The sequence below is a fragment of the Balaenoptera acutorostrata genome, chromosome 3 (genome assembly GCF_949987535.1).
Source record: "Balaenoptera acutorostrata chromosome 3, mBalAcu1.1, whole genome shotgun sequence".
In the NCBI taxonomy this organism is placed as follows: domain Eukaryota; kingdom Metazoa; phylum Chordata; class Mammalia; order Artiodactyla; family Balaenopteridae; genus Balaenoptera; species Balaenoptera acutorostrata.
In genome coordinates, this window is record NC_080066.1 from 134573253 (window position 1) to 134598590 (window position 25338).

General features: G+C 38.2%; 1 protein-coding gene across 1 annotated transcript; it reads right to left on the reverse strand.

Moving 5' to 3' along the window:
* Nucleotides 1–556: 556 nt before the first annotated feature.
* Nucleotides 557–19433, reverse strand: CNIH1 (cornichon family AMPA receptor auxiliary protein 1). Its single transcript, XM_007192881.2, has 5 exons — nt 19244–19433; nt 13755–13823; nt 9678–9790; nt 8455–8598; nt 557–4952 (listed from the first exon to the last, which is right to left on the reverse strand). Exons 1-5 carry the CDS (start codon nt 19322–19324, stop codon nt 4925–4927), a joined length of 435 nt encoding a protein of 144 aa, XP_007192943.1. The 5' UTR covers nt 19325–19433; the 3' UTR covers nt 557–4924.
* Nucleotides 19434–25338: the final 5905 nt, after the last annotated feature.

A 25338-nucleotide genomic window follows, 5' to 3' on the forward strand; every position in this document is an offset into this window, starting at 1 on the left:
ATGTACCGTAATATAAAATCAATGTTTTAATACTTTTATATACACTGTGCTTCTAGAACTTAAGGTTTTGTAAGACTATTAAGGAAGGTGGGAGAATCGTATATCCCTAGGGATTTCTTACCCAAGGTAATAAATGCCAAAAGTTATAGCTAGAAAGTTATTTATTTTTTTTAAAGTACAGGCTGCAATAATAGACTGACCTTCCTCATGATTTTGGTATTATAACCAAATTCAGTTTAAAAATCACAATATTCCATTAAACTTTAAACAGTCATTGAAATTGACATTACCAAATCTTGTATTAGCTTTCTCCCAGTATAAACATATAGCTTACTCATGAATACTTAAGAAAATGGAAGACAAATATTGGCATGGACTAATCAAATCCTTTAATAATCAACTGAATTTTCAAAGTGCATGCATCTCTTAATTTCCACTGCAAGTGCTTGTTAAGCGTTCCACATTTAAAATGCTTGACTAAACTATTTTAATACTAGGTATAAGGAAAAACATCAATTATTCCATAACAAAGAAACATGGGATGCCACTACTCAAATATAATTATCCAATTAAGTTTAATAACATGTAATTCCAACATTCTTGGAAAAGCATTTTCTCTGGTTAATCTGCAGGACAGCCCCCAAAACAATTGGGGAAGGGAGGCAGAGAGACCAGCTAGAATCCTGGTCATACACAAGCCAGTTAGTTGCTGAAATAGAATCAACACACAAACTCAACTGTTATCCACAAACTACACAAGGAAACATTTGAGACAGTTTTTATTAAATATACAAAAGCAAAATCAAGCAAGCAAGCTCTAAGAAGGCAGGACAACATAAGGGCACTGTCTTTGGATGGTGTACAGCACCATTAAGGTTAACTTAGATTTTAAATCTAACAAACCATGAGCACAGATGGCTAACTATATTCTGTGTTTCCCTTAGTAGTTTTAAGATCTACCTAGTCATCAATTTATTATTTAAGAAATTTTTCTTCTCCAGAATATAAGAACATGATAACCAAAGAAATTTAGGAAAGCACTGTATGATGAACGTTAACTTATTCATTCTTTTCCATGTCAAGGTGTTCTCTACATCTTCCTCAATGTGCATTAATGAAACTAAAGTAGGGTAAAACCTTCACTCCCATCCCACAGATCACCTTAGGTGGTTAATACTATTTTCCAAGAACAAGCAGAACAAGCTACAGAGTTGTTTACTCCTTTTAGACATTTAGCTTTAAAACCATTAATTTTAATCAAAGTAAAATTGTTCTAAGAAAGCTATTCAACATATCCAGAACCCCATTTTCTCTCTTAGCATCGCCCCAGAGTATTAGTTCAGAACCATCTGCTAAGCTATAATACTAGTGCCAGAGACTCATTAGCTGCTGGTCTGACCACAGATCAATGACTGGTTTGAGCAAAAGAGCTTAAATTATTTGACATTACTATCTATCTTTCCCCTTTGAAAAGAGTGTTGTTTTAAAATATTTCCACTGTCAAAACTTCTGATTTACAATTATACTGTACAACTGATTATTGAGAGATGCACATTTTAAATAAGTAACTTAGATGAAAACTTTTAAATAGATTATTTTAATGGGCTTGATGCTGCTATGCTATTTCATACCCGAAATGAAAGCCCACCAGAAGAAATCCACAGAAGTCATTCTTTGTACTATGGCAATAATATTCCATGAACACTGTTCCATAAATATATATAATTGGAGGAAAAGAGAAGTGTTGTATCAACGAAAATAATTTGCTAGTTTCAAAGTGTATCTATATCTCTTATTTCCTTTCTATGCAATTATCTGAAACATTTTCAAAATATGTTGTTGATCTGCAGAGAAGATGAGGGCTATTAACATAAGTGGTCCTCAAGCTGGAAAATACTGAACAGGCTTTAAAAGACACATACTACAAACTGCCATGCACTCTGCTGCTTTGTGTAAGACCATTACCTGGGTATCTAAATTTGACTGGTAGGTCTGGCAATTCATGGTGTAATCCATGAGGCTTCTCAAATGCTTCAGTAATACCTGGTATGTGTCAAAAGTGGATCATCTGGTCATTTCCTATCACTACCCCCTTCCCATGAAAAGTAATTCAAACTTCAAACAAATTAGCAGTTTATGTACAGCCTGTGACCCAACTCTCCTCTATCCTGGGATAGGGAGTGGGTACTATCAGTTAAAATCATCAAACATTGTTAATAAAATTCAGATTCAGGCATTCAAGTAAGTTTCTACCCCTATACCTCCTTAACACTAATAGGACATGATGGCATGATATAGTATTGTTACTAAGAATAAATGCTAAATAGACTACATTTGTTATATAAGATTTTTAATGCAGGAGAATCTGTACCAACAGCAAGGAGTTGCTGATACAGATAAAAACCACAGTGTGTTACACTAATGGTTTCAGAGAGTTGGAATGCTCTTAAAGATAAATCAAAACACACAATAGCAAAAGTAATTGTAACAAGGGAAAAAAGAATTCCTAAATAAACAGCTGTGGCTACACAGGGTGCAGTCTGACTAAAGCTGGAAAGGATTACAAACCCAGGCTAACTACCTTTCAGCTGGGCATGCAGAAGTAGAAATATGGCTAGGGCCACCCAAACCAGATTAATGGGGGGAACAAAGCAAACTCAGAGCAAGGGAAAGAACAAGTGGGATACTATCAAATGCAAATATTATGTTTCTGCTTTCTCTTAGTAAGTGACTTAATTTCATAAAACACTGGAAAAGGTAAAGATGAGTAGATATTATGAGAGCATCCAGGTACCCAATCACATGCCTAGGAACTAACAATCTACCACTGAGATGGGGGAACCTCAATTGTCAGTCATTTTTGAGGAATCAGCTAAGGACTACATATCTAATTTCTGAAGCATGAGAAGGTGGCCTCCACAAATTACAAGCAGTAAACCTTGCATTAATCCTGGAGAGTATTGTGGAATACATTATTAAAAGTATGTTAACTTATAAAGGAAAGTGGTGTTTGCTAAGAGACAGCAAGGGCTCATGAAAATCCTTTGACAGGAATACAAAAGTAACTGCCCCAGGGAACCTATGTGAAGTACAGAAGACTTGGCCAAGTCTCTCATGATCAAAAGTTCTTGTGAACAAGAAAGAAAAATGAGTGCAAGCTGGCAGAATTGGGTGGATTAGAAACTGAATTACTGCTTATACTCAGATCATGAGTCTTCAGTGCCTAGCAAGGGCTCAGTAAACAATTTACTGCATGAACTGATGATCCCTCGAAGCGTGCTCCAGACTACAAAAGACAAGGTCTTTAAAGCGTCTCTCATTATGAAATGGTTGGACTCTCCTCACTCTTCTGGTTCTACGTCCTCTTCTTCAACGTATTCACCCCCATTACCCAATCTCAAAACAGTAACAGCCATTCTCCCAAAGGTGGAGAGGCAGTTTTTCACTAGTAGAGAATAAAACAGTGCAACGTCTAATTCAAGGGGTACTTAGAGTAAGACTTCCACAGACACATCCATAAACTCCCTTGATCATTATGTGGAATTTCTGCCTATGGTTTTCTTTCTTTGATCCTTGAAGAAACCTTGAACCACTTAAACAATTTTCAACTGCCTTAACTTCCTCATCCCAAATAAAGCACAAGAATGCTTACGGAAACAGGCAAGCCATAATTATAATTTACCTGCCTTACAAGCAGCAGCAAAAAAACCAAACTTATAAGTCATTTTACCTTAAAACATGCTGTTTCAAAAAGGAAAAAAATATTTTAAACATTTTAAGCTTCACAATAATTTTTTTTAACCGGTAAGAAAAATGATGGTGCTGTGCCAACAGTGTTTATGAATCTTGTCAAGTGACACAAGAAGGTAACGTGCTTAACCATTTAAAACTCTTCCTTTTTAGATCCAAGCATGGTATTTAAAAAAAAATGTAATACTCTGCTATCTTTTTAAAAAATTGACAGTGATATGTCTTTATTTGGAATAAGCAAGTTTAAGAATAGCTATTTGTAATCTTTAAAACAATGCACTGAAAATAAGTCTTAATTTCAGAGTTTTATTGTATTGCACTAAAGGAACAGCAGGACGGTTATACAATGTTCTCTCTCATTCAGTTTTGAAAATCTAAAGTACTTGCAAACTCTTAAGAATATCTTTACCACCAGATTAGAACACTAAGTATAATAACCAATTTCTTAATAAGTAATGTCTCACAAATTAAAACACATTTAAAATAGCTTTAAATGCATTCTTCACAAGTAAGTCAGCATATATTTTTGTATCATGTTCACTTATGCTTAAGAATTAAAGCAAGTATATTACTCTGGTGGAAATATGGGAAATCTCTCATTCATGCAATATACAGGGATAATATTTCAAGTCAAAGGAAAAAAAAAATCCCACTCATTTTTTTAATGCATCCATATATAATCACCTACATGATAGATGAGGAAACCTATGAAGTTTCCACAGGTCAGATATATATTTTCAATTTATCAGAAGCACCTGATATCTACAGCTAATTTATAATTAAATGGCATTTCAATAAAACCAAAATGAGCCCTACAACTTCTATAAACAAAAGCTTCCAATGGACTAAGGACAGTCAATAATTAATGAAGTCATTCAAGGGATTATGGCTGTTCCTTAAGGAGTGCAAGTTCAAACCTGTCAACACCAGAGGTATCATTTTATATTAATTTATACGTAATTCCATTTAAATTCTTTATCCGAGTATAACATATGAAAACAGTCTTTCCACAAGCAAAAAGTGTGGAAACATTTAAAAAATAAGGAGTCATTTTTTAAAGTAACTGATCAGATTCCATAGGCTACTCTTGGAAACAGGATCTTGCTGGATAGAATCCCTTCGTTTGGTGGCTTTTTGCATGCACTTAACTGGACCAGTTCTTCTGAGTGTTGTTCTAAGAGCTCACCAGAACATAGATCATGCTGAAAAGAAGAAAAAGGCTATTATTAACTCAAACATTCCTAATTATAAAAACTCAGAGCACCAAAAAGTTGAGTCTGCTTTATATAGCAAACTAGTTTGTGATATCACACCATCACAGAAAATGGGAAGACCAATGAATGACAAGTTCACAGTATGATTTTAATCTGCATTTATGGACTTTTGCCTAAGGTAGGATTGGCTCAGTGCATGTGCTGTAGTTGTCCCCTATTTCCTTTCCAATTTTAGCAAGAACAGCACAGCTGAAAGCTTAATGGGGATCAGAGCTTAGAGAAGCAATCCAACAGCACACTGCTCCAGAGCTATGTCTAAGAATAGGAGTGAGCATCTCCAAGGGCTCACTTCATGCCAGGCCTTCTGTTAGGTCCTAGGAAGTAGGGTAGGTACGATTATCCCCATTTTACAGAAAGGAATGATCAATCAAGGCACTTTCCCATTAGAGAAAGGCTCTAGGCAATAGCAGCAAGGTTAAAAAAGAAAAGGGGACCAACAAGCAAAATAAAAAGCAATAACCATTTGATCCTACATGAAGGGCAAGGTGGGAGAGGCATGGTTCAAAAGCATGTGTGTCTAAACGGAAATACAAAGCAAGGAGGTGTGCAAACTTGATAGACTATTTTTTGTTATCATTATTTAATTAATAGACTTTTTAAAAGAGCAGTTTTAGGTTTACAGAAAAATTGAGCTGCAAGTAAAGAGACCTCTCATGGATCTCCTGCTCCCAGCACACAGACAGACATACAGACAGACACACACACACAGTTTCCCTTATTACATTAGTGTGGTATGCTTGTTACAACTGAACCAATATTGATACATCATTATTAACTAGAGTCCAGTGTTTACATTAAAGTTCACTGGCTGTTGTACATTCTACAGGTTTTGACAAACGTATATTTGCTTGACAAACGTACCCACCCTTAGAGTATCATACAGAATAGTTTCACTGCCCTAAAAATTATCTGTGCTCTGTCTATTCATCCCTCCCTCCCTGCTAATCCCTGGTCACCACTGATATTTTTACTGTCTCCATAGTGTTGCCTTTTCCAGAATATCATATATTTGGAATCAGACAGTCTGTAGCCTTTTCAGACTGGCTTCTTTCACTTAGCAACATGCATTTAAGTTTCTTCCATGTATTTTCATGACTTGATAGATTTCTTTTAATCTCTGAATAATATTCCATTGTCTGGATGGACCACAGATTAAATATGATGCTTATCCATTACTATTGCTTTTTTTTTTTTTTTTGGCCCCGTTGCCTGGCATGCGGGATCTTAGTTCCCCAACCAGGGATCAAACCTGTGCTCCCTGCAGTGGAAGCGCAGGCTTAACCACTGGACTGCCAGGGAAGTCTCTACTATTGCTTTTTAAAGAAAGACAATGGGCTTCATTGTAAGGGCTGGGCTCACAGAGGTTCACAGACAGCCTGGGAGGGGGCCCAATGGGTCAGTGGTCTTGGTGCTCGGCCTGAGGACAGATGATGGAGACAGAGTGGACTTGTGGGCTCTCGCGATCTGGGCGATTGTTTCCATTCTCCTCGTGCAGACAGCTGGCTGTCCCTGGCTCTTCTCAGAAAGGCCTTTCAGGTGGGGGGTGATACCCTCCTCCATCAATAGGCCTGGGACTTAGTTTGCTGCTCTTATGGGGGCTCCTGGCTGATATGACCCCCAGACTGGGTGTCTGCCCTTCTCTTTCTCCTCAGCCAAGGCACTGTGTTGGCTGGGCCTCCCGCCTGGACTCGTGTGTGTGTGCATGTGTGTTGATAGACAATTCAAAACAAATGAATGATGTAGTGCCACCATCTCCTGGTGAACATTTTCCCACAACTCTACATCTCCAATTTTATCATTTATTCAAGCATTCATTTATTTTCCTTCTTTCAACAAGTATGTTTTAAGTGCCTACTATATGCCAGCACTGTTCCAGACACTTATTATAGAAACTAAAAACTGAAAATTAACAGAAATTAAAAGGACACATGGAATTTCACTTTTCAGAACTTTTTCATTATCTTTGTTTCATGTATGAACGTCTCTAGGTGTACTACCGGACACTCATTTTTCACAAATATAACATCTAAAAGCATAAAAATACACTTTCCATAAATTTAAGTCTAGCACTTCACCCTTTTCCATAATGGAAACTAGTATGATGTAAACAAGAAATAAGCAAGTTTTCAAGTAACAGAAAGGAGAGGGAAGAGAAACTTAATTACTTCCAAAATTTCATCTAATACAACTAATTTTCTTCATATTTTGACAATCAGGTGGAAATTCCTCTCCAGTTGAATATTTATCAATAAAAAATGGGAAAAGTGTATTTATAAAGCTTAAAGAAAAATTATAACTCCACACTTGCCCGTGTCCATTTCTAGTTTTAATAAGCAGCTGTCTTCCCCCACCTACAGTACACCTAGAACAGTGCCTCCCAACCAGGGCTGATTCTGCCCCACAGAGGGCATGTGGCAAACGTCTAGAGACATTTCTGGTTATTATGACTGGGGCAGAGGGAAGCTACGGCATCCAGTGGGCAGAGGCCGGGGACGCTGCCAAACATCCTACAGTGCACAGGACAGCTCCTCACAGCAGAGATTCATCCTGCCCAAAATACCAACAGTGCCAAGGTCAAGAAACCCTAACCTAGAGGAATGATGATATGAGTCCATCCCAGTACAAAGGGAGGAAAATCAATAACTGCAGCATCGGGACTTCCCTGGGGGTCCAGTGGTTAAGAATCTGCCTTCCAATGCAGGAGGTGCGGGTTCAATCCCTGGTCGGGAAACTAAGATCCCACATGCCTTGGGGCAACTAAGCCCGCGCGCCACAACTACTAAGCCTGTGCGCCTCACATAGAGAGCCCGCTTGCCACAAACTACAGAGCCCTTGCGCTTTGGAGCCCGTGCGCCACAGCTAGAGAGAAGCCCATGTGCCATAACGAAGATCCTGTGTGCCACAACTAAGACCCGATGCAGCCAAAAAAATAAATAGAAAATTAAAAAAAATAAATAACTGCAGCATCCTATATGATAGAACTTTTCTTTCCTTCATCCCATTCGGATCATGCAAACCAGAAAATAAAGGGTAGAGCATACAGTTTATGAAGAATGATAAAGAAAAATTAAACATAATCTTGAGACAGACACTGAAGCCAAGCAGAAACTTTTTTGCAAACGCACACAGCCATATCCTCTTGCTCTGCCATGGAGAATGAGGACTGTCCTTAACTGACTGTCTGAGACTTTGGAAGCGGCATCCCTGACACAACTTTCTGCCTCTGACTGCACATCAGTTGGCTGCCTTGACAAGTACCAGCTTATTCAATGTGTGTGAATTTGCTGGTGTGCACTGTGCCGTTACCAGTACCACCGTTCAAGTCACGAGTTATTCTTCAAGTGGATTTTAAGGTATTCAGACCATAACACCTGCAAATGTTTCTGGCAGCAAAGTGAAATCATATTCTCGTTTTGTTTTTTAAACTTACCCATATAGGTAGTAAAAAAATGCTAGAAGATAAAAAGCTAATTTGCACCATCCTTCTTTCTGACAATATGCTAGAATATCTGCATTCATGATGGTTGTAGGGTCATAGAGTCCTGGTCCACTCATCACTGGTCTACTCATATACCTGTAATAAACACAGTTGATTAGCCACTCAGAATGGAAGCTAACCTTCAGGATGGAAAGGAGCATTCTCCTTCTCAAATAATATTTGTTACAATGAGAGGTGGTCCACATTGGGAAGCATACTTTTAGTTCTAGGTGGAGTTCTTTCCTTTTATCACCTTAATTTTAAAACTGGAGCCCCTACAGAGAACAAGGTTAAACAAGTCATATCTGGTCTCCTCTACACTTTCAGAAATCCAAGAAAATTAAGAATAACTGTAAAAAGGAAATACAATTTTTTCTTTCAACTTTTTATTTTAACATAAAGAACACTTCACCAAGATATTCCAAATGTTCACATTTACCACACAGCTTTGTCCTTCTCTTTTCTGTTCTCTCTCTAAATACACGTACATTTTTTTCTGAGCCATTTCAGAGACAGTTACAGATGTGAAACCACTTTACTCCTAAATACTTCTTCCGTATGTATGTCCTAAAATTAAGGGCAATGAGATTTTGACATGCCTATCTAAAACAAAACACTCTAATGCTATATAGATCAGATATAACATTTAGAAGTTATGAAATATGAATCTTTTATAAATAACCAAATTTAAATTCACAAAGTAAACATGGAGGAAGAAGTTAGACACACACTGTACAATTTGATTTATATGAAGTTCAAAGATGGACAAAACTAATCTAAGCTGCAAGAGATCACTGGTTCTCCTGTGAAAGTACAGGGCTAACTGATTGGAATGGGACACAAGGGACTCTTCTGGGGGCTAGAAGTGCTGTATATCTTGATCTGGGCGGTAGTTTCACAGGCATATACATATGTAAAAATCCATTGAGCTGTACACTTTAGACGTGCACACATTATCGTATGTAAGTTATACCTCACTTTTTAAAAAACCCTTTAAAGAATAATAACATAAGCTCCATAAGAGGTATTAAAACAGTTATTTGTGCATCCATGTGGTTTTAAAAATAAATGCCAACTACTTTTGTTTAGGTGACTAGCACGTAAGATAACCATATCAACCACAGTATAATTAAAATTTAATTAGGAAAAGTATTAGAAGTGTATCTAAATATTACCTCCAAATATGATATGCCAAGAGGGGCATATTGAGACCCAGTGTAAGCCACTCTGCTGCACAAAGAAACATGACACAGAAGAAAGCATGGATGAGGTACTCTGGAAGGACAAGCTGGAAGAAAAACACAAGCCAGTTATCAAAATGCCTTGGCATTAAATCAACTGCTAATTTGGAAAGCAGGTGGCAACTAAGTTTCAATAATGAAAAATCACTGTTTTCCTAGAATCAGAAATGAAAGATGCTACTGAGCTTTATTTCCATATTAAGCTTTTGAACAAAAGCAAGATTATATGCCAACTGACCAGAGGATATAGCTTGCACTAAAAGAATAAGATATAACTTAAAATTTAAAACCCAAACTCTTAGAGCAACAGGTTAAATTATACAAAGTTACCACCCAGATTGTTCACAGTTATTTGCTAATCACTCAGAATATTCTTTCTTTCCACCATTCAAGAATGATGAAAATACAAAAATGAAATATCTGATCACATGCAACATGATATAAAAAAATCCACAAAAACAAAACTCCCCTTTAGAAGTTTACACATTAATGTTTTTAAGCCTTTAAACAGAAACCAGGGATGTTACATATACAATATTTAGCAAACCACATCACATTACCACAAAAGTAATTTTTCAATGGAAAGCCAACAGCCAATAATCTCAGCACAGTCGGGGGGAAAGAACATTAATATGCACAGATGCAAACGATGTGCTTTCTGCAATGTAGGAGGGAAAAGACTAAGATCTGAACCACGAAATTGGAATTCTCCCGGTTCCTGAGCTCCCATTCCTACAAGGCCTTCCTATTTCTTTCAGCCTGCTTTCTCCAATGAAGGACTACAAACACAGCAGACCAGTAGAAGCTCAGAACTCAAAAACAAAATACATCTTTTGATAGCAGGTAGTATTAAGTGAGGAAAAATGAGTTCAAGCAAAACGCTTTTTATAAAATGACCAAGAGTTCATGCTTTACTTTAAATTATCTTTCTCATCCTACAGATTTCAGCCTAATGACTCTGTTAAATATAAATACCAAAACCTTTCATTTCAAGTTTCAGCCAAAGAGCTTCCTACAAGTCACAGCTGCAAAGCCAGTTTCTCAAATGTGCTGCACTGTCCCATCAGATCTTTCCTGAGGGGAAACTATAGCTGTAGAAATAATATATTACTTATTCAAGTCGACTTTCTAGTACTCCCGAATTACTTTTCCCATTCAAAGCTGTAAAGCAAAGTTTTTAATTAATACTATTTTAAATAAAATTCCAGTAAAACCAATTAATCTATACCACTAACCAGATATTTTCTACAAATTTAAGTAATATAATAACAAGATAAACTCTGCACATATATATAAACATGTAAATAACATGGACCGTTAAGCCAGCATTTAATTAAGATCAAAGTTAAACATCTGCAAGAAAACAAGAAAATATCTATAGGAAAATCTTTGGAACACAAAGACTACAACCAGGACAAACCAAGAAAAATATATAATACATTTTATTAGGAGTTCCACTGAAGCTGCTGTTTATAATACTAGTTTAAATTACAAGATTTTTCTTTAAAATATAATGAGCCTATTTCGGCCCTCTAAAACCAAGTGATCTAACAATACAAATCATCATCCAAGTTTTCCAGACTAGGGTATGGGGAGAAAATGATTTTGAAAGCATGATCCCTACTGCTCTTAAACAATATTCTTTAATAAGAGTGATAATAAAGATAATCTGCAACTCTACCAGTTTTAATATGAAACAAATGCCACACTCCCTCCCTTCTCCTCAAAACAGTCCAGATACTTTTACTATGCATCTCTCATAAAGACCAGTCCTCTTCAATCATTCTTTAATCATGAAATTTCCCCATTAGTGGCACAAAATGATTCCATTTAGGAACCCACATTTACACAAAAACTAGTATCCATAAACACCTCATGCAAATATGGCTGAAATGATAGTACTTAAACATGCAAATCATAATATTCTGTAGTTAAGGTTCACATTTTTAAATATAATGGTATTTGTCTTCCCCCATACTTTGGCAGAACTGTCAAAACAAATTTTCAATAGGGAAAACTGTCAGATGCACTGCTATTAAGCCAATTATCGGCACCCTATCCAAAACACAACTTGTGCTGGTGTAGAAACTTCCTTCCAATCCACTAATCCACTGCAGCATTAGGATGTCCCAAGCACAAAGTAAGAATTTCTTTCCATTAAAAAAAAAGCCAAAAATCACACTCTATATTTTAAAATGAAATTAGTCCCTCTTAAGTTTATAGTAAATTAGGAAAATACAAGAATCTGAACCTAAAAAAATCAGGCTGTCTGGGTTTGAATTCTGACTCTATGTTAGCTGTGTGACCCTGGGCAAAGTGCCTGAACCTCACTAAGCCTCAATTTACTCTCCTATTCATGAGTATAATATACTCACCTCTTAGGATTGTCATGAAAACTGAATGAAAAAACCCAGGTAAAGATGCTTAGCACAGAGCCTGGCACCCAGGAAACCCCTCATCTGATTTCAGCTATTATCATCTTCATCATCATTTGGTTATTTGAAGTAATGAAAAGCCAAAGCAGATAGAATACTATTAATAAACAGCCATCAAAAGGAGAAATTTCAGTTTCTTAATTTCTTGGTAACAATTAGTTTAAACAGTAAGTTAAGATGTTTTACAATGAACATTATTACCTTCCAGTGAGAAAGCAGATTCATCTCATATTTTGCTTCATAAGAGTAGAGAAACAGTAAGTTAATACTTTTAATTGTACCTACATCAAGTCTTACTGTAGCAGTTCTTTAAAGACAAACCAGGAATCTATTCCATCATGGCTATTTATCTAGGAAACAATGATAAAAGTAGCAAACCAACTTTATAGACCCTTTCCAAACAAAATCCCTCTAGCATGCTAGTGCTTTACAGTTTTACACAACTAAAGTCTATATATGTTTTCATCTTCGTTAAGTAATTTTTAAAGATGAATTATTACATTCTATTTCTTGAAGACATACTCACTGCTTTCTTACAAAAAACCTTTCAGCTTCTGACCAGTTAGGCAAAAATCAAATCTACAGGCTAAAGGAGAATCTTCCTGTAAACTAAATGAAGTCAAATATATATATAAAACCCCTAAGCACAATGGGGCCACATTATAACTAAATCCAGAAGAGCTCAGAACTTAGTGTAAGACAGGTCTGTTTTAGAAACTTAGAGTGGATATATACTAGAAATAACTATGTAGACATTTGTATACAAATTGTTATCCACAAAATTCTGACAGCATGAATCCAAAGGTAAGCCTTACTGCAAGATTCCAGAGCCTAAGAACAGAGCTATCCACCTAAAAGGCTCTGAATAAACAGCTGCTGAAAGAATAAATAAATTCCAGAATAGACAAAACCAAAGATAAAAATAGATATGGTACTAAAGACTCCACCTACAAACTCCCTCAGAGTAAGTTACAACAAAAGAATAATCTCACCTATTAAAGTCACTTCATGTTAACCAACTTTCAAACACTGCACCTAATAATTTAATATCGAAGTGCCTATGGCTATAACATTTTTTTAAATGCATGAGCATTTAACAGCTTTCCCTACTTGACTGGGCCAGCAAGCAAACATTTGCATAAAATATGAAATTTCATGAAATCATAAACCTCAACAGGCATATGAACAAGCACACTGAACAGAACAGTTTACAAATACAAATGCCCTAACCCTCCCCATGAAATGAATGTAGCATTAAAACATTAAACTAAAAAGCAGTACACACCTTTAATGCAATTTTGACTCTTTTAATCTTTTTGACCTTTTCAACTGTCTTTGGCCGACAATGTAAAAAGCAGATTGGAAGAATGTTAGTATGACAGCTGACAAGATCACCAGCAGATTAATAATAGAATAGTCAAGCAGGACAGGAAAAAGAATATTTTTTAAAATTCTGCCTACTTCAAAAAGTACAAATTTATCATGCTACTGAGAATATTGGCCATTTTCAAATTATATCAAGTTAAAAGCAAAAACAGTTTAAAAATCTAGAGAAATAGCCTATATTATAACTTACAGGATTCAGGGTATTACACTGGTCTATAGGATTCTTGTAATCAGTCTTCAGCTCATCAAATGCTATAATCTAAAATAAAAATAAAGTAGTTAGGATCGCTCACTTTAATAAAAAGCAGCAATAAACCTGCCCCATCAAACATAACTGAATAAAGTTAATAGGACAAAAGCATAAGTGTAGCAACTTTATATGTACCAGTTTACAGTAAACTTAATATATGGTAATTAATAAATAACTAGAATCACATTCAAAGAACTGAAAACACTTGTATATTGTTATCACTAAAATGGTCTGATATCACTGTGATAAATATCTTCAATTTTTAATTTTTTCAATGCCTCCACTAAAGTTATTTTCTCTGCTTGAAATAGTCTTTCCCCCAGCCGTAACTATGTACGGAAGCTCCTCTTTATCCTAAAAAAACACTCTTCCTATGTCAATTCCTCCCTGTAGGTCTCCCTAACTCCCTTGGGCAGAAATAATTGCACGCCTGTCTAATCTCCACATAGCACAAGGCTTTATAACACTATCAGGCTGGCATTTCTCATACTGGAGGACAGGATTTAAGTTCAGGTTTGTGTCCCCCACTAGACTGTGTGCCCCTCAGGGTGAAGTGTTTTTAATCATCTGTGCATGTCCCTCCCTTGTCACAGTGTTCAGCGGGACACTAGAAATGGACTTGTATGCTTCAATTTGTTCCCATTTATACCTAAACACATACATTGCACGGTCCTGCTTCGATTTGGAAGTTCAAGAAATAGCCTCAGAATAAAGGAACACTAAGAGATTACTAAACTTCACAGCCAGGATCACCACATACAGTACTGCAGTTTCTGCACAGAACAAAAGGCCAGGTGGGGGCACAATGCCAGGCACACTTCTGCTGCCAAGCACCCTGGCATGGGCTCTGCACCAGGGGCTATTCAGGAGGGAGGACTTTTCTAATCCTCTGCCTCAAGAGGCATCTTATTCTAATTCGCCTTAAGGCACCACATAGGCAAGAGCAGGCCTGTTTAAGGGCACTGCAAAAATGATCAATCTGACCTCCTTTCATGTCCTCTGTATATTCCTACCACATGCAGGTCCTTTCATTTGGTCACCAAACTAAAGACTGAAGAAGGGTAAAGCCCAGGTAAGGCCAGCTTCTCATGGTGTGATGAGTGAAACAGTTATAAATATGATAAGGGGAGAAAGATCTCATCCACTTAAAATGCATTGCAAGGACTTCCCTGGCGGTCCAGGGGTTAAGACTCCGTGCTTCCACTGCAGGGGACACAGGTTCCATCTCTGGTCGGGGAACTAAGATCCCGCATGCCATGTGGCGTGGCCAATAAATAATAAATAAATAAAATGCATGGCAAGAGTAAATCAACTATACTTTAATATAAGTAAATAAATAAAAATTTTATATCATACCATTAAAAAAAAAACAGCAAGAATCAAGAATGTTTCTGTCCACACTGAGAAGAAATGTGGCTTTAACATTTAATTAATTAATTTATTTATTTATTTTTGGCTGTGTTGGGTCTTCGTTTCTGTGCGAGGGCTTTCTCTGGTTGTGGCAAGTGGGGGCCACTCTTCATCGCGCTGCGCAGGCCTCTCACCATCGCGGCCTCTCCCGCTGCGGAGCACAGGCTCCAGACGCGCAGGCTCAGCAACTGTGGCTCACGGGCCCAGCCGCTCCGCGGCACGTGGGATCTTCCCAGGCCAGGGCCCGAACCTGCGTCTCCTGCATTAGCAGGCAGGTTCTCAACCACTGCGCCACCAGGGAAGCCCGTGGCTTTAACATTTAAGGTCACTGAACACAGAATTTCAAAGTCAAAATGCACTAAAAATCAAATAGGGGTGACACACCCCTTTTTATGTCAAAATAAGAAGCCAAAGGCCCCAAGTTTATGGGAAAGCTATTTTAGTTGCTGCCACCAGTCACCCAGGGGACAAAGAATTTAATCTGCCCTTCCTCTGGTGGGTTAGGACTAGTATTTTTATATGTGAGACAGTGCTACTCAGTATTACCAGCAATCACTGAAGTCATATATTTCTAGCTTTTAATATACTGGCTTACCCTGTTAAAATTCTTAGCTTCATAAAAAGATGAGTTTTTAAAAATTTCTAGAATTTTATAAAATTACCAACCTGGCCTAATAAAAACTGTAATGAAAGCAGAAATAGAAGGAAAATAATTAAAATGTAAGTTCCATGAGAGCAAAGATTTTTGCTGTGTTCACTGCTATGTCCCAGGGCTTAAAATAGTGCCTGGCACCTACATAAGTGTTCAATCAATATTTACTGAATGGGACTTCCCCGGTGGTCCAGTGGTTAAGAATCCGCCTTCCAATGCAGGGGATGCAGGTTCGATCCCTGGTCAGGGAACTAAGATCCCATGTGCCCCGGGCTTCAACTACTGAGCCTGCACGCTCTAGAGCCTATATGCCACAACTACTGAGCCCACACACTTCAACGAAAGACCCCGCATGCCGAAATGAAGATCCCGCCTGCCGCAACTAAGACCTGACGCAGCCAAATAAATTTAAAAAAATATATATTTACTGAATGAAAGGGGGGGAAAAGGAAAAAATAGTCCTATGCTTAAAAAAAAAGTACAGAACTCACCAAAAGGCATTGTCCTTTGCTAATGACGCCTAACACATATAAGTGTTAAAAATATAAATGTACAATTAGAAGATGCTAATTTCTGATTATTTATGGATATAATCAGTCAATCACCTGACATTAGCTGTGATATATTCCCAATGCATTTTAGTAATAACATTTAAGACAAGGCCTGTGATCTCAAATACAATTACTTCCCTATAACAAGATCCAATTTACTAGCAGAGGATGAAACTTGTGCTTTAACTTTTTTCCCACTGGACGGTTTCTTCAGGTGATTTCAAAGGATCTTTTAATGAGTATGTTACTGAATGGGTTTCTGTTTGAGTGCTTTAAGCTAGAGTTGTCAAAACTCTTCTGAAAAGATTCTTAAACTAGTGGTTTTCAAATCTTCTGTGACTGTGGGTCTGGACAAGGACGTTCACAAAGTTTTCCACAAAAGTGCAAAAACAAAACAAACAAACAAACAAAAATCCCTAAAGGTAGCAAACTACACAATTCAGGATACCTTCAAATTCGATGCACATCTCTGGGGAATGACTTCTGCATTTTTAGCTTTCAAACAAATCTATGCTCCCAACTCTATTCTCCAAAAAGCATCAATCACATGAATTAGGACTAAACTGACAGACGTAACCATCAGCATAAAAAAATCCTCCATACAACAATTAACATAAACTGGATTTTCTGAATTTATACTTGAAATTTCCAGATGAGTCTTCTGACAGATACTTAAAACGACCTAAGAAAATAAACCGGGGACTTCCCTGGTGGCGCAGTGGTTAAGAATCCACCTGCCTAATGCAGGGGACACAGGTTGAAGCCCTGGTCTGGGAAGATCCCACATACTACGGAGCAACTAAGCCTGTGCTCCACGACTACTGAGCCCGCGTGCCTAGAACCCATGCTCTGCAACAAGAGAAGCCACCTCAATGAGAAGCCCGCGCACCGCAACGGAGAGTAGCCCCGGATCGCTGCAACTAGAGAAAGCCCGCGCGCAGCAACAAAGACCCAATGCAGCCAAAAATAAATTATTTTAAAAAAATTAAAAATAAAAAAAATAAAAGTTTAAAAAAAAGAAAAGAAACTGAAGGTTACATAGTTAACAGAAAAATTAAAACTATATCTTTATTTAGAATTTTCTATTTTTTCCCAAAGGATGCACAATCCTCTGAAATACTAGAAATCCCTAAGGATATAAGCTCTCCACTAATCTGTGGAGTACAAACAAATTTTTAATTCTGTAACAGGACTTAAAATCATCTACTTCACCCAAACACATATTCATTTAAATTACCCATTTTTTTCTTTAAAGTGCAGTTCAGGTTTTCTTAGCAAAACACAATCTAGTCCAAAATGTAAGCCATCCACAGCTCTCTTCTAAGAATCCTCATCAGCTCAGAAAACAGAGTGCCCATCAAGCAGGAAGTGATTAAGTCCTCATCTACAAATGGCAGGGAACCACACATTTCGGTTTCATCAGAGGCTTACTAAGGCAGAGCTAGTTTGCATCCCCAATTATCTTTACTTATTGTCTTTATTCCACCAAAGAAGAGCCCAAAATGCTCTTCAAGTTATGGGTTCCTACTGACAAAGCATTTTGAGGGAGCAGCCTACATAAGCATTCCCCCACTACACAAGCAGTTGGGTTTCAAATAATTATAAATGTAATTACACTCCTTGGCAAAAGGGAATGGATTTGAGAAACTTTTTTTTTTTTTTTTTTTTTTTTTTGCACAAGACACTGCTGCCACATAAATCACTCTGCCCCTGTATGCTCCATAACAAAGCTCTGCTATGGGCATGATGAAACCTGACTGAAAATTTACATGAGCACGAACATGCCCAATCATTCAAACTAAGACCAATATTCCAGAAGGTACTAGAATATGGAGGGCAGAGCAAAAATAAGATACATTTTTAATGAATGCTGATGTCCAAAAGGCTGCTTCTAATTTTGTGTTAGAGAAACAGGAATCCTTAAAAATCTCTTGTATTTCACAGGGAACTTAACTTGTTCCTTACAGGGACCAGTAAGGATGTGCTTCTGTCCTGTAACATGATGTGAGTAAAAGAAAAAAAAAAAAAAAATTATCCTAGAGAAGCGTAAGGTTTCTGAGCATTTTCAAAATCAAATTAAAACTACCTCTACTAAATCAAGCTACTCCGAACACAGAGGTGGCTAGGAAGTCTCTCGAGAAACTCTTGTCGGTCAAAGTATGATTTAGGGGGAAAGTTCGGAGATAACGGTCAACAAAGTAATCAATTCAACCGGCATCAAAGTTCACCAGGAGACAATGCCGGGGGCGGGGGGGTGATTCTACCTGAAGAGCACCCAACAAGTGCCTGAAAAGTAGAGCTGGAAATTTATCTAAAGTAGGTTATAACTACCTCATTTGGGCCACACTCCTGTGGACACCAGAAAACAAAGGCAATCTGCATTAAATAATAATATTTCGGCAAACTTCATTCCGGCTCAGCACGTAGCACGCCCCTCTGCGCCCTCGACATCTCCCGAGGGACGCGGGAACGCGGGGATGCGGCGCCGGCCAGCGAAGCGCTGTCCCGCAGGGCCCGCTAGGACCGCGGCCGCCCCACCCGGCGAGGGAGGAGTAGCGGCGCGCGCGGCCTGCGCCGGGACACAGCGGGCGCAGCCAGCCAGCCGCCGGACGCCTCGGCTCCTCCGGGACTTGCAGCCCCCGGTTCGCAGACCGAGGGCGCGCAGGGCCCTGGCCGCGCGGCCGGCACCGCCCCGGCCTGGCACCATTCCCGGGCGTGCGGACCTCCGAGGGCCGTGGCCGCCCCGACCACGGGCCCGGGGCGAAAAAAGGCTGCGCCGCCACCTCGCCCTTCTTTCCCCGGCCCCAGCTACTCACATGCCAAATGGCGAAGAAGATGAGTGCGGCGGTGAGCAGCAGCGCCAGCATGTAGCAGAAGGCCGCGAACGTGAACGCCATGGCCGGGGAGGAGGAGCAGGGAGCAGCTCCGGTGCCAGCGGAGAAAGGCGGCGCAGGGCCCTCTGGGTAAAACCATTCACTTCCCGCGACCACAGCCCACACCGCCGCCGCTGCCGCCGCCGGGGCGCCAGCCCTCCCAGCGCGCCTGCGCACCAGCCCCGGTGCAAGGCGCCCTCCGGTGGCCGGAGTCCGCCATGCACTTGTATTGTCTGTATAGAGGATTAATTTATTTTGCCTACTTCGCTCCTTTATTCTTTGAAAAATTATTCATTGACTGAGTGCCAGTATGTTCCAGGTATTGTGCTTCTCCTTTGAGATACAAAGGTGAGTAAAATAGTACTAGCACGGAAAGAAGTTAGAATAGTGCCGGAAATGAATACGTAAATAAATCATTACAGCATTATTACCCTGTTAACGGAAGTCTGCAGAATGTTATGAAAGGTCAGAGCAGGGCGTCGAGCCCACCCTGGAGCGTTCAGGGAAGGATTCCTGGAATAGATGTTTCTTAAACTGAGGCTTACATGATGAGTAGAAGTTGTCCAGGCAAAGAGACGGTAGGATCAGCCGTCCAAGCAGAGGGTTCAACGTGAGCAAAGGCACAAAGATGAAAGAAAGAAAAAAATTTCGGTGTCTTAGGTGAAACCACCTAAGCAGTTCTAAATTAGTGGACAAGACAGTGCTGAGAGTTAGGGGTCATCAAGGGTTTAGATCATAGAAGGCCTTATATGCCTGGTTAAGGAGCTCAGACTTCATATCCCATAAGCCCATGTTTTTCAATCCCTTTTGCTCTCCACACACAATTAGACTTTTTCATTACAACACAGCAGAACATCATACACACGTGGAATTATAGAGACATGGACATCTGGTTACAGAGACAAAGAAATACAGATATAACAAACAAAAATTTCACAAAACTAAATATCCACGAGTACTTGCCATTCTATTCTTTTCTGCTGTCTTGTTTTTGGAGGGTTTTTTGTTTTGTTTAGTTTTTTTGTTTGTTTCTTTTTAAATTATTCTTAGGTGGTTTTTATTTGTTTTTTTAACATCTTTATTGGAGTATAATTGCTTTACAATGGGGTGTTAGTTTCTGCTGTACAACAAAGTGAATCAGCTATACATATACATATATCCCCATATCTCCTCCCTCTTGCGCCTGCCTCCCACCCTCCCTATCCCACCCCTCTAGGTGGACACAAAGCACCAAGCTGATCTCCCTGTGCTATGCTGCTGCTTCCCACTAGCTATCTGTTTTACATTTGGTAGTGTATATATGTGCATGCCACTCTCTCACTTCATCCCAACTTACCCTTCCCCCTCCGGGTGTCCTCAAATCCATTCTCTACGTCAGCATCATTATTCTTGTCCTGCCCCTAGGTTCTTCAGAAACTTTTTTTTTTTTTTAGATTCTATATGTATGTGTTAGCATATGGTATTTGTTTTTCTCTTTCTGACTTACTTCACTCTGTATGACAGACTATGTCCATCCACCTCACTACAAATAACTCAATTTCATTTCTTTTTATGGCTGCGTAATATTTCATTGTATATATGTGCCACATCTTCTTTATCCATTCATCTGTTGATGGATACTTAGGTTGCTTCCATGTCCTGGCTATTGTAAACAGAGCTGCAATGAACATTGTGGTACATGACTCTTCTTGAATTATGGGTTTCTCAGGGTATATGCCCAGTAGTGGGATTGCTGGGTCATATGGTAGGTCTATTTTTAGTTTCTTAAGGAACCTCCATACTGTTCTCCATAGTGGCTGTATCAATTTACATTCCCACCAACAGTGCAAGCGGGTTCCCTTTTCTCCACACCCTCTCCAGCATTTATTGTTTGTAGATTTTTTGATGATGGCCATTCTGACTGGTCTGAGGTGATACCTCATTGTAGTTTTTTTTTTTTTAAAGATTTATTTTATTGATTGATTGATTGATTGATTGATTGCTATGTTGGGTCTTCGTTTCTGTGTGAGGGCTTTCTCTAGTTGCGGCAAGCGGGGGCCACTCTTCATCGCGGTGCGCGGGCCTCTCACTATCGTGGCCTCTCCTCATTGTAGTTTTGATTTGCATTTCTCTAATGATTAGTGATGTTCAGCATCCTTTCATGTGTTTGTTGGCAATCTGTATATCTTCTTTGGAGAAATGTCTATTTAGGTCTTCTGCCCATTTTTGGACTGGGTTGTTTGTTTTTTTGATATTGAGCTGCATGAGCTGCTTGTATATTTTGGAGATTAATACTTTGTCAGTTGCTTCATTTGCAAATATTTTTCCCATTCTGAGGGTTGTCTTTTCATCTTGTTTATGGTTTCCTTTGCTGTGCAAAAGCTTTTAAGTTTCATTAGGTCCCATTTGTTTATTTTTGTTTTCATTTCCATTTCTCTAGGAGGTGGGTCAAAAAGGATCTTGCTGTGATTTATGTCATAGAATGTTCTGCCTATATTTTCCTCTAAGAGTTTTATAGTGTCTGGCCTTACATTTTGTCTTTAATCCATTTTGAGTTTATTTTTGTGTATGGCGTTAGGGAGTGTTCTAATTTCATTCTTTTACATGTAGCTATCCAGTTTTCCCAGCACCACTTATTGAAGAGGCTGTCTTTTCTCCATTGTATATTTGCCTCCTTTATCAAAGATAAAGTGACCATATGTGCATGGGTTTATCTCTGGGCTTTCTGTCCTGTTCCATTGATCTATATTTCTGTTTTTGTACTAGTATCATACTGTCTTGATTACTGTAGCTTTGCAGTATTGTCTGAAGTCAGGGAGCCTGATTCCTCCAGCTCCGTTTTTCTTTCTCAAGATTGCTTTGGCTATTTGGGGTCTTTTGTGTTTGCATACAAATTGTGAAATTTTTTGTTCTAGTTCTGTGAAAAATGCCATTGGTAGTTTGATAGGGATTGCACTGAATCTGTAGATTGCTTTGGATAGTATAGTCATTTTCACAATACTGATTCTTCCAATCCAAACATGATATATCTCTCCATCTGTTTGTATCATCTTTAATTTCTTTCATCAGTGTCTTGAAGTTTTCTGCATACAGGTCTTTTGTCTCCTTAGGTAGATTTATTCCTAAGTACTTTATTCTTTTTGCTGCAGTGGTAAATGGGAGTGTTTCCTTAATTTCTCTTTCATATTTTTCATCATTAGTGTATAGGAATGCAAGAGATTTCTGTGCATTAATTTTGTATCCTGCTACTTTACAAAATTCATTGATTAGCTCTAATAGTTTTCTGGTAGCATCTTTAGGATTCTCTATGTATAGTATCATGTCATCTGCAAACAGTGACAGTTTTACTTCTTTTCTGATTTGAATTCCTTTTATTTCTTTTTCTTCTCTGATTGCTGTGGCTAAAACTTCCAAAACTATGTTTAATAATAGTGGTGAGAGTGGACAGCCTTGTCTTGTTCCTGATCTTAGTGGAAATGGTTTCCATTTTCACCATTGAGAATGATGTTGGCTGTGGGTTTGTCATATATGGCCTTTATTATGTTGAGGTAAGTTCCCTCTATGCCTACTTTCTGCAGGGTTTTTATCATAAATGGGTGTTGAATTTTGTCAAAAGCTTTTTCTGCATCTACTGAGATAATCCTATGGTTTTTCTCCTTCAATTTGTTAATGTGGTGTATCACATTGATTGATTTGCATATATTGAAGAATCCTTGCATTTCTGGGATAAACCCCACTTGATCATGGTGTTTGATCCTTTTAATGTGCTGTTGGATTCTGTTTGCTAGTATTTTGTTGAGGATTTTTGCATCTATGTTCATCAGTGATATTGGCCTGTAGTTTTCTTTCTTTGTGACATCTTTGTCTGGTATTGGTATCAGGGTGATTGTGGCCTCGTAGAATGAGTTTGGGAGTGTTCCTCCCTCTGCTATATTTTGGAAGAGTTTGAGAAAGATAGGTGTTAGCTCTTCTCTAAATGTTTGATAGAATTTGCCTGTGAAGCCATATGGTCCTGGGCTTTTGTTTGTTGGAAGACTTTTAATCACAGTTTCAATTTCAGTGCTTGTGATTGATCTCTTTATATTTTCTATTTCTTCCTGGTTCAGCCTCAGAAAGTTGTGCTTTTCTAAGAATTTGTCCATTTCTTCCAGGTTATCCATTTTATTGGCATATAGTTGCTTGTGGTAATCTCTCATAATCCTTTGTATTTCTGCAATGTCCATTGTTACTTCTCCTTTTTCATTTCCAATTCTATTGATTTGAGTCTTCTCCCTTGTTTTCCTGATGAGTCTGGCTAATGGTTTAACAATTTTGTTTATCTTCTCAAAGAACCAGCTTTTAGTTTTATTGATCTTTGCTATTGTTTCCTTCATTTCTTCTTCATTTATTTCTGATGTGATCTTTATGATTTCTTTCCTTCTGCTAACTTTTTGGGGTTTTTTTGTTCTTCTTTCTCTAGTTGCTTTAGGTGTAAGGTTCAGTTGTTTATTTGAGATGTTTCTTGTTTCTTGAGGTAGGATTGTATTGATATAAACTTCCCTCTTAGAACTGCTTTGGCTGCATCCCATAGGTTTTGGGTCGTTGTGTTTTCATTGTCTTTTGTTCCTAGGTATTTTTTGATTTCCTCTTTGATTTCTTCAGTGATCTCTTGGTTTTTTAGTAGTGTATTGTTTAACCTCCATGTGTTTGTATTTTTTACAGATTTTTTCCTGTAATTGATATCTAGTCTCATAGCGTTGTGGTCGGATATGATTTCAATTTTCTTAAATTTACCAAGGCTTGATTTGTGACCCAAGATATGATCTATCCTGGAGAATGTTCCATGAGCCCTTGAGAAGAAAGTGTATTCTGTTGTTTTTGGATGGAATGTGCTATAAATATCAATTAAGTCCATCTTGTTTAATGTATCATTTAAAGCGTTTGTCCTTATTTATATTCATTTTGGATGATCTGCCCATTGGTGAAAGTGGCATGTTAAAGTCCCCTACTATGATTGTGTTACTGTCGATTTCCCCTTTTGTGGCTGTTAGCATTTGCCTTATGTATTGAGGTTCTCCTATGTTGGGTGCATAAATATTTACAATTGTTATATCTTCTTCTTGGATTGATCCCTTGATCATTATGGAGTGTCCTTCTTTGTCTCTTGTAATAGTCTTTATTTTAAAGTCTATTTTGTCTGATATGAGAATTGTTACTCCAGCTTTCTTTTGATTTCCATTTGCAAGGAATCTCTTTTTTCATTCCCTCACTTTCAGTTTGTATGTGTCCCTAGGTCTGAAGTGGTCTCTTGTAGACAGCATATATACAGGTCTTGTTTTTGTATCCATTCAGCCAGTTTATGTCTTTTGGTTGGAGCATTTAATCCATTTACATTTAAGGTAGTTATCGATATGTATGTTCCTGTTACCATTTTCTTAATTGTTTTGAGTTTGTTATTGTAGGTCTTTTCCTTCTCTTGTGTTTCCTGCATAAAGAAGTTCCTTTAGCATTTGTTGTAAAGCTGGTTTGGTGGTGCTGAATTCTCTTAGCTTTTGCTTGTCTGTAAAGGTTTTAATTTCTCTGTTGAATCTGAATGAGATCCTTGCTGGGTAGAGTAATCTTGGTTGTAGTTTTTTCCCTTTCATCACTTTAAATGTGTCCTGCCACTCCCTTCTGGCTTGCAGAGTTTCTGCTGAAGGATCAGCTGTTAACCTTATGGTGATTCCCTTGTATGTTTTTTGTTGCTTTTCCCTGCTGTCTTGTTTTTAATGTTGGTTGTCACCCACAAAATTGGCTCACCACCTGCTAAATGATCGCTGCTGATGGAAATGGATATCACTGAAGGCTTTTAAGCAAGAGAGGGACATGTTTAGCTTTGTGCTAAAGATCGCTCACACCAGCAAACTGTATAGAGAATGGTTTAGAAGCAGTCTATCCAGTGCTGTCTGACAGAACTTTCTGCAATGGTGGAAATTTTCTTTATCAGCACTGTTTAATATAGTAGCCAATAGCCACTTGTGGCTATTGAGCACTTACAATGTGGCTAGTATGACTGAGAAATTGACCTTTAAATTCTACTT

What these genes read in the sequence shown, in the direction of transcription:
- CNIH1 (XM_007192881.2), bottom strand. Translation starts at nt 19,324, where the DNA reads ATGGCGTTCACGTTCGCGGCCTTCTGCTACATGCTGGCGCTGCTGCTC. An exon ending in AGTGTAATACCCTGAATCCT is followed by an intron (nt 9,791 to 13,754) that starts GTAAGTTATAAT and finishes TTTTTCTTCCAG; the next exon opens with CTTGTCCTTCCAGAGTACCT. An exon ending in TTGGCATATCATATTTGGAG is followed by an intron (nt 8,599 to 9,677) that starts GTAATATTTAGA and finishes TGTTTATTACAG; the next exon opens with GTATATGAGTAGACCAGTGA.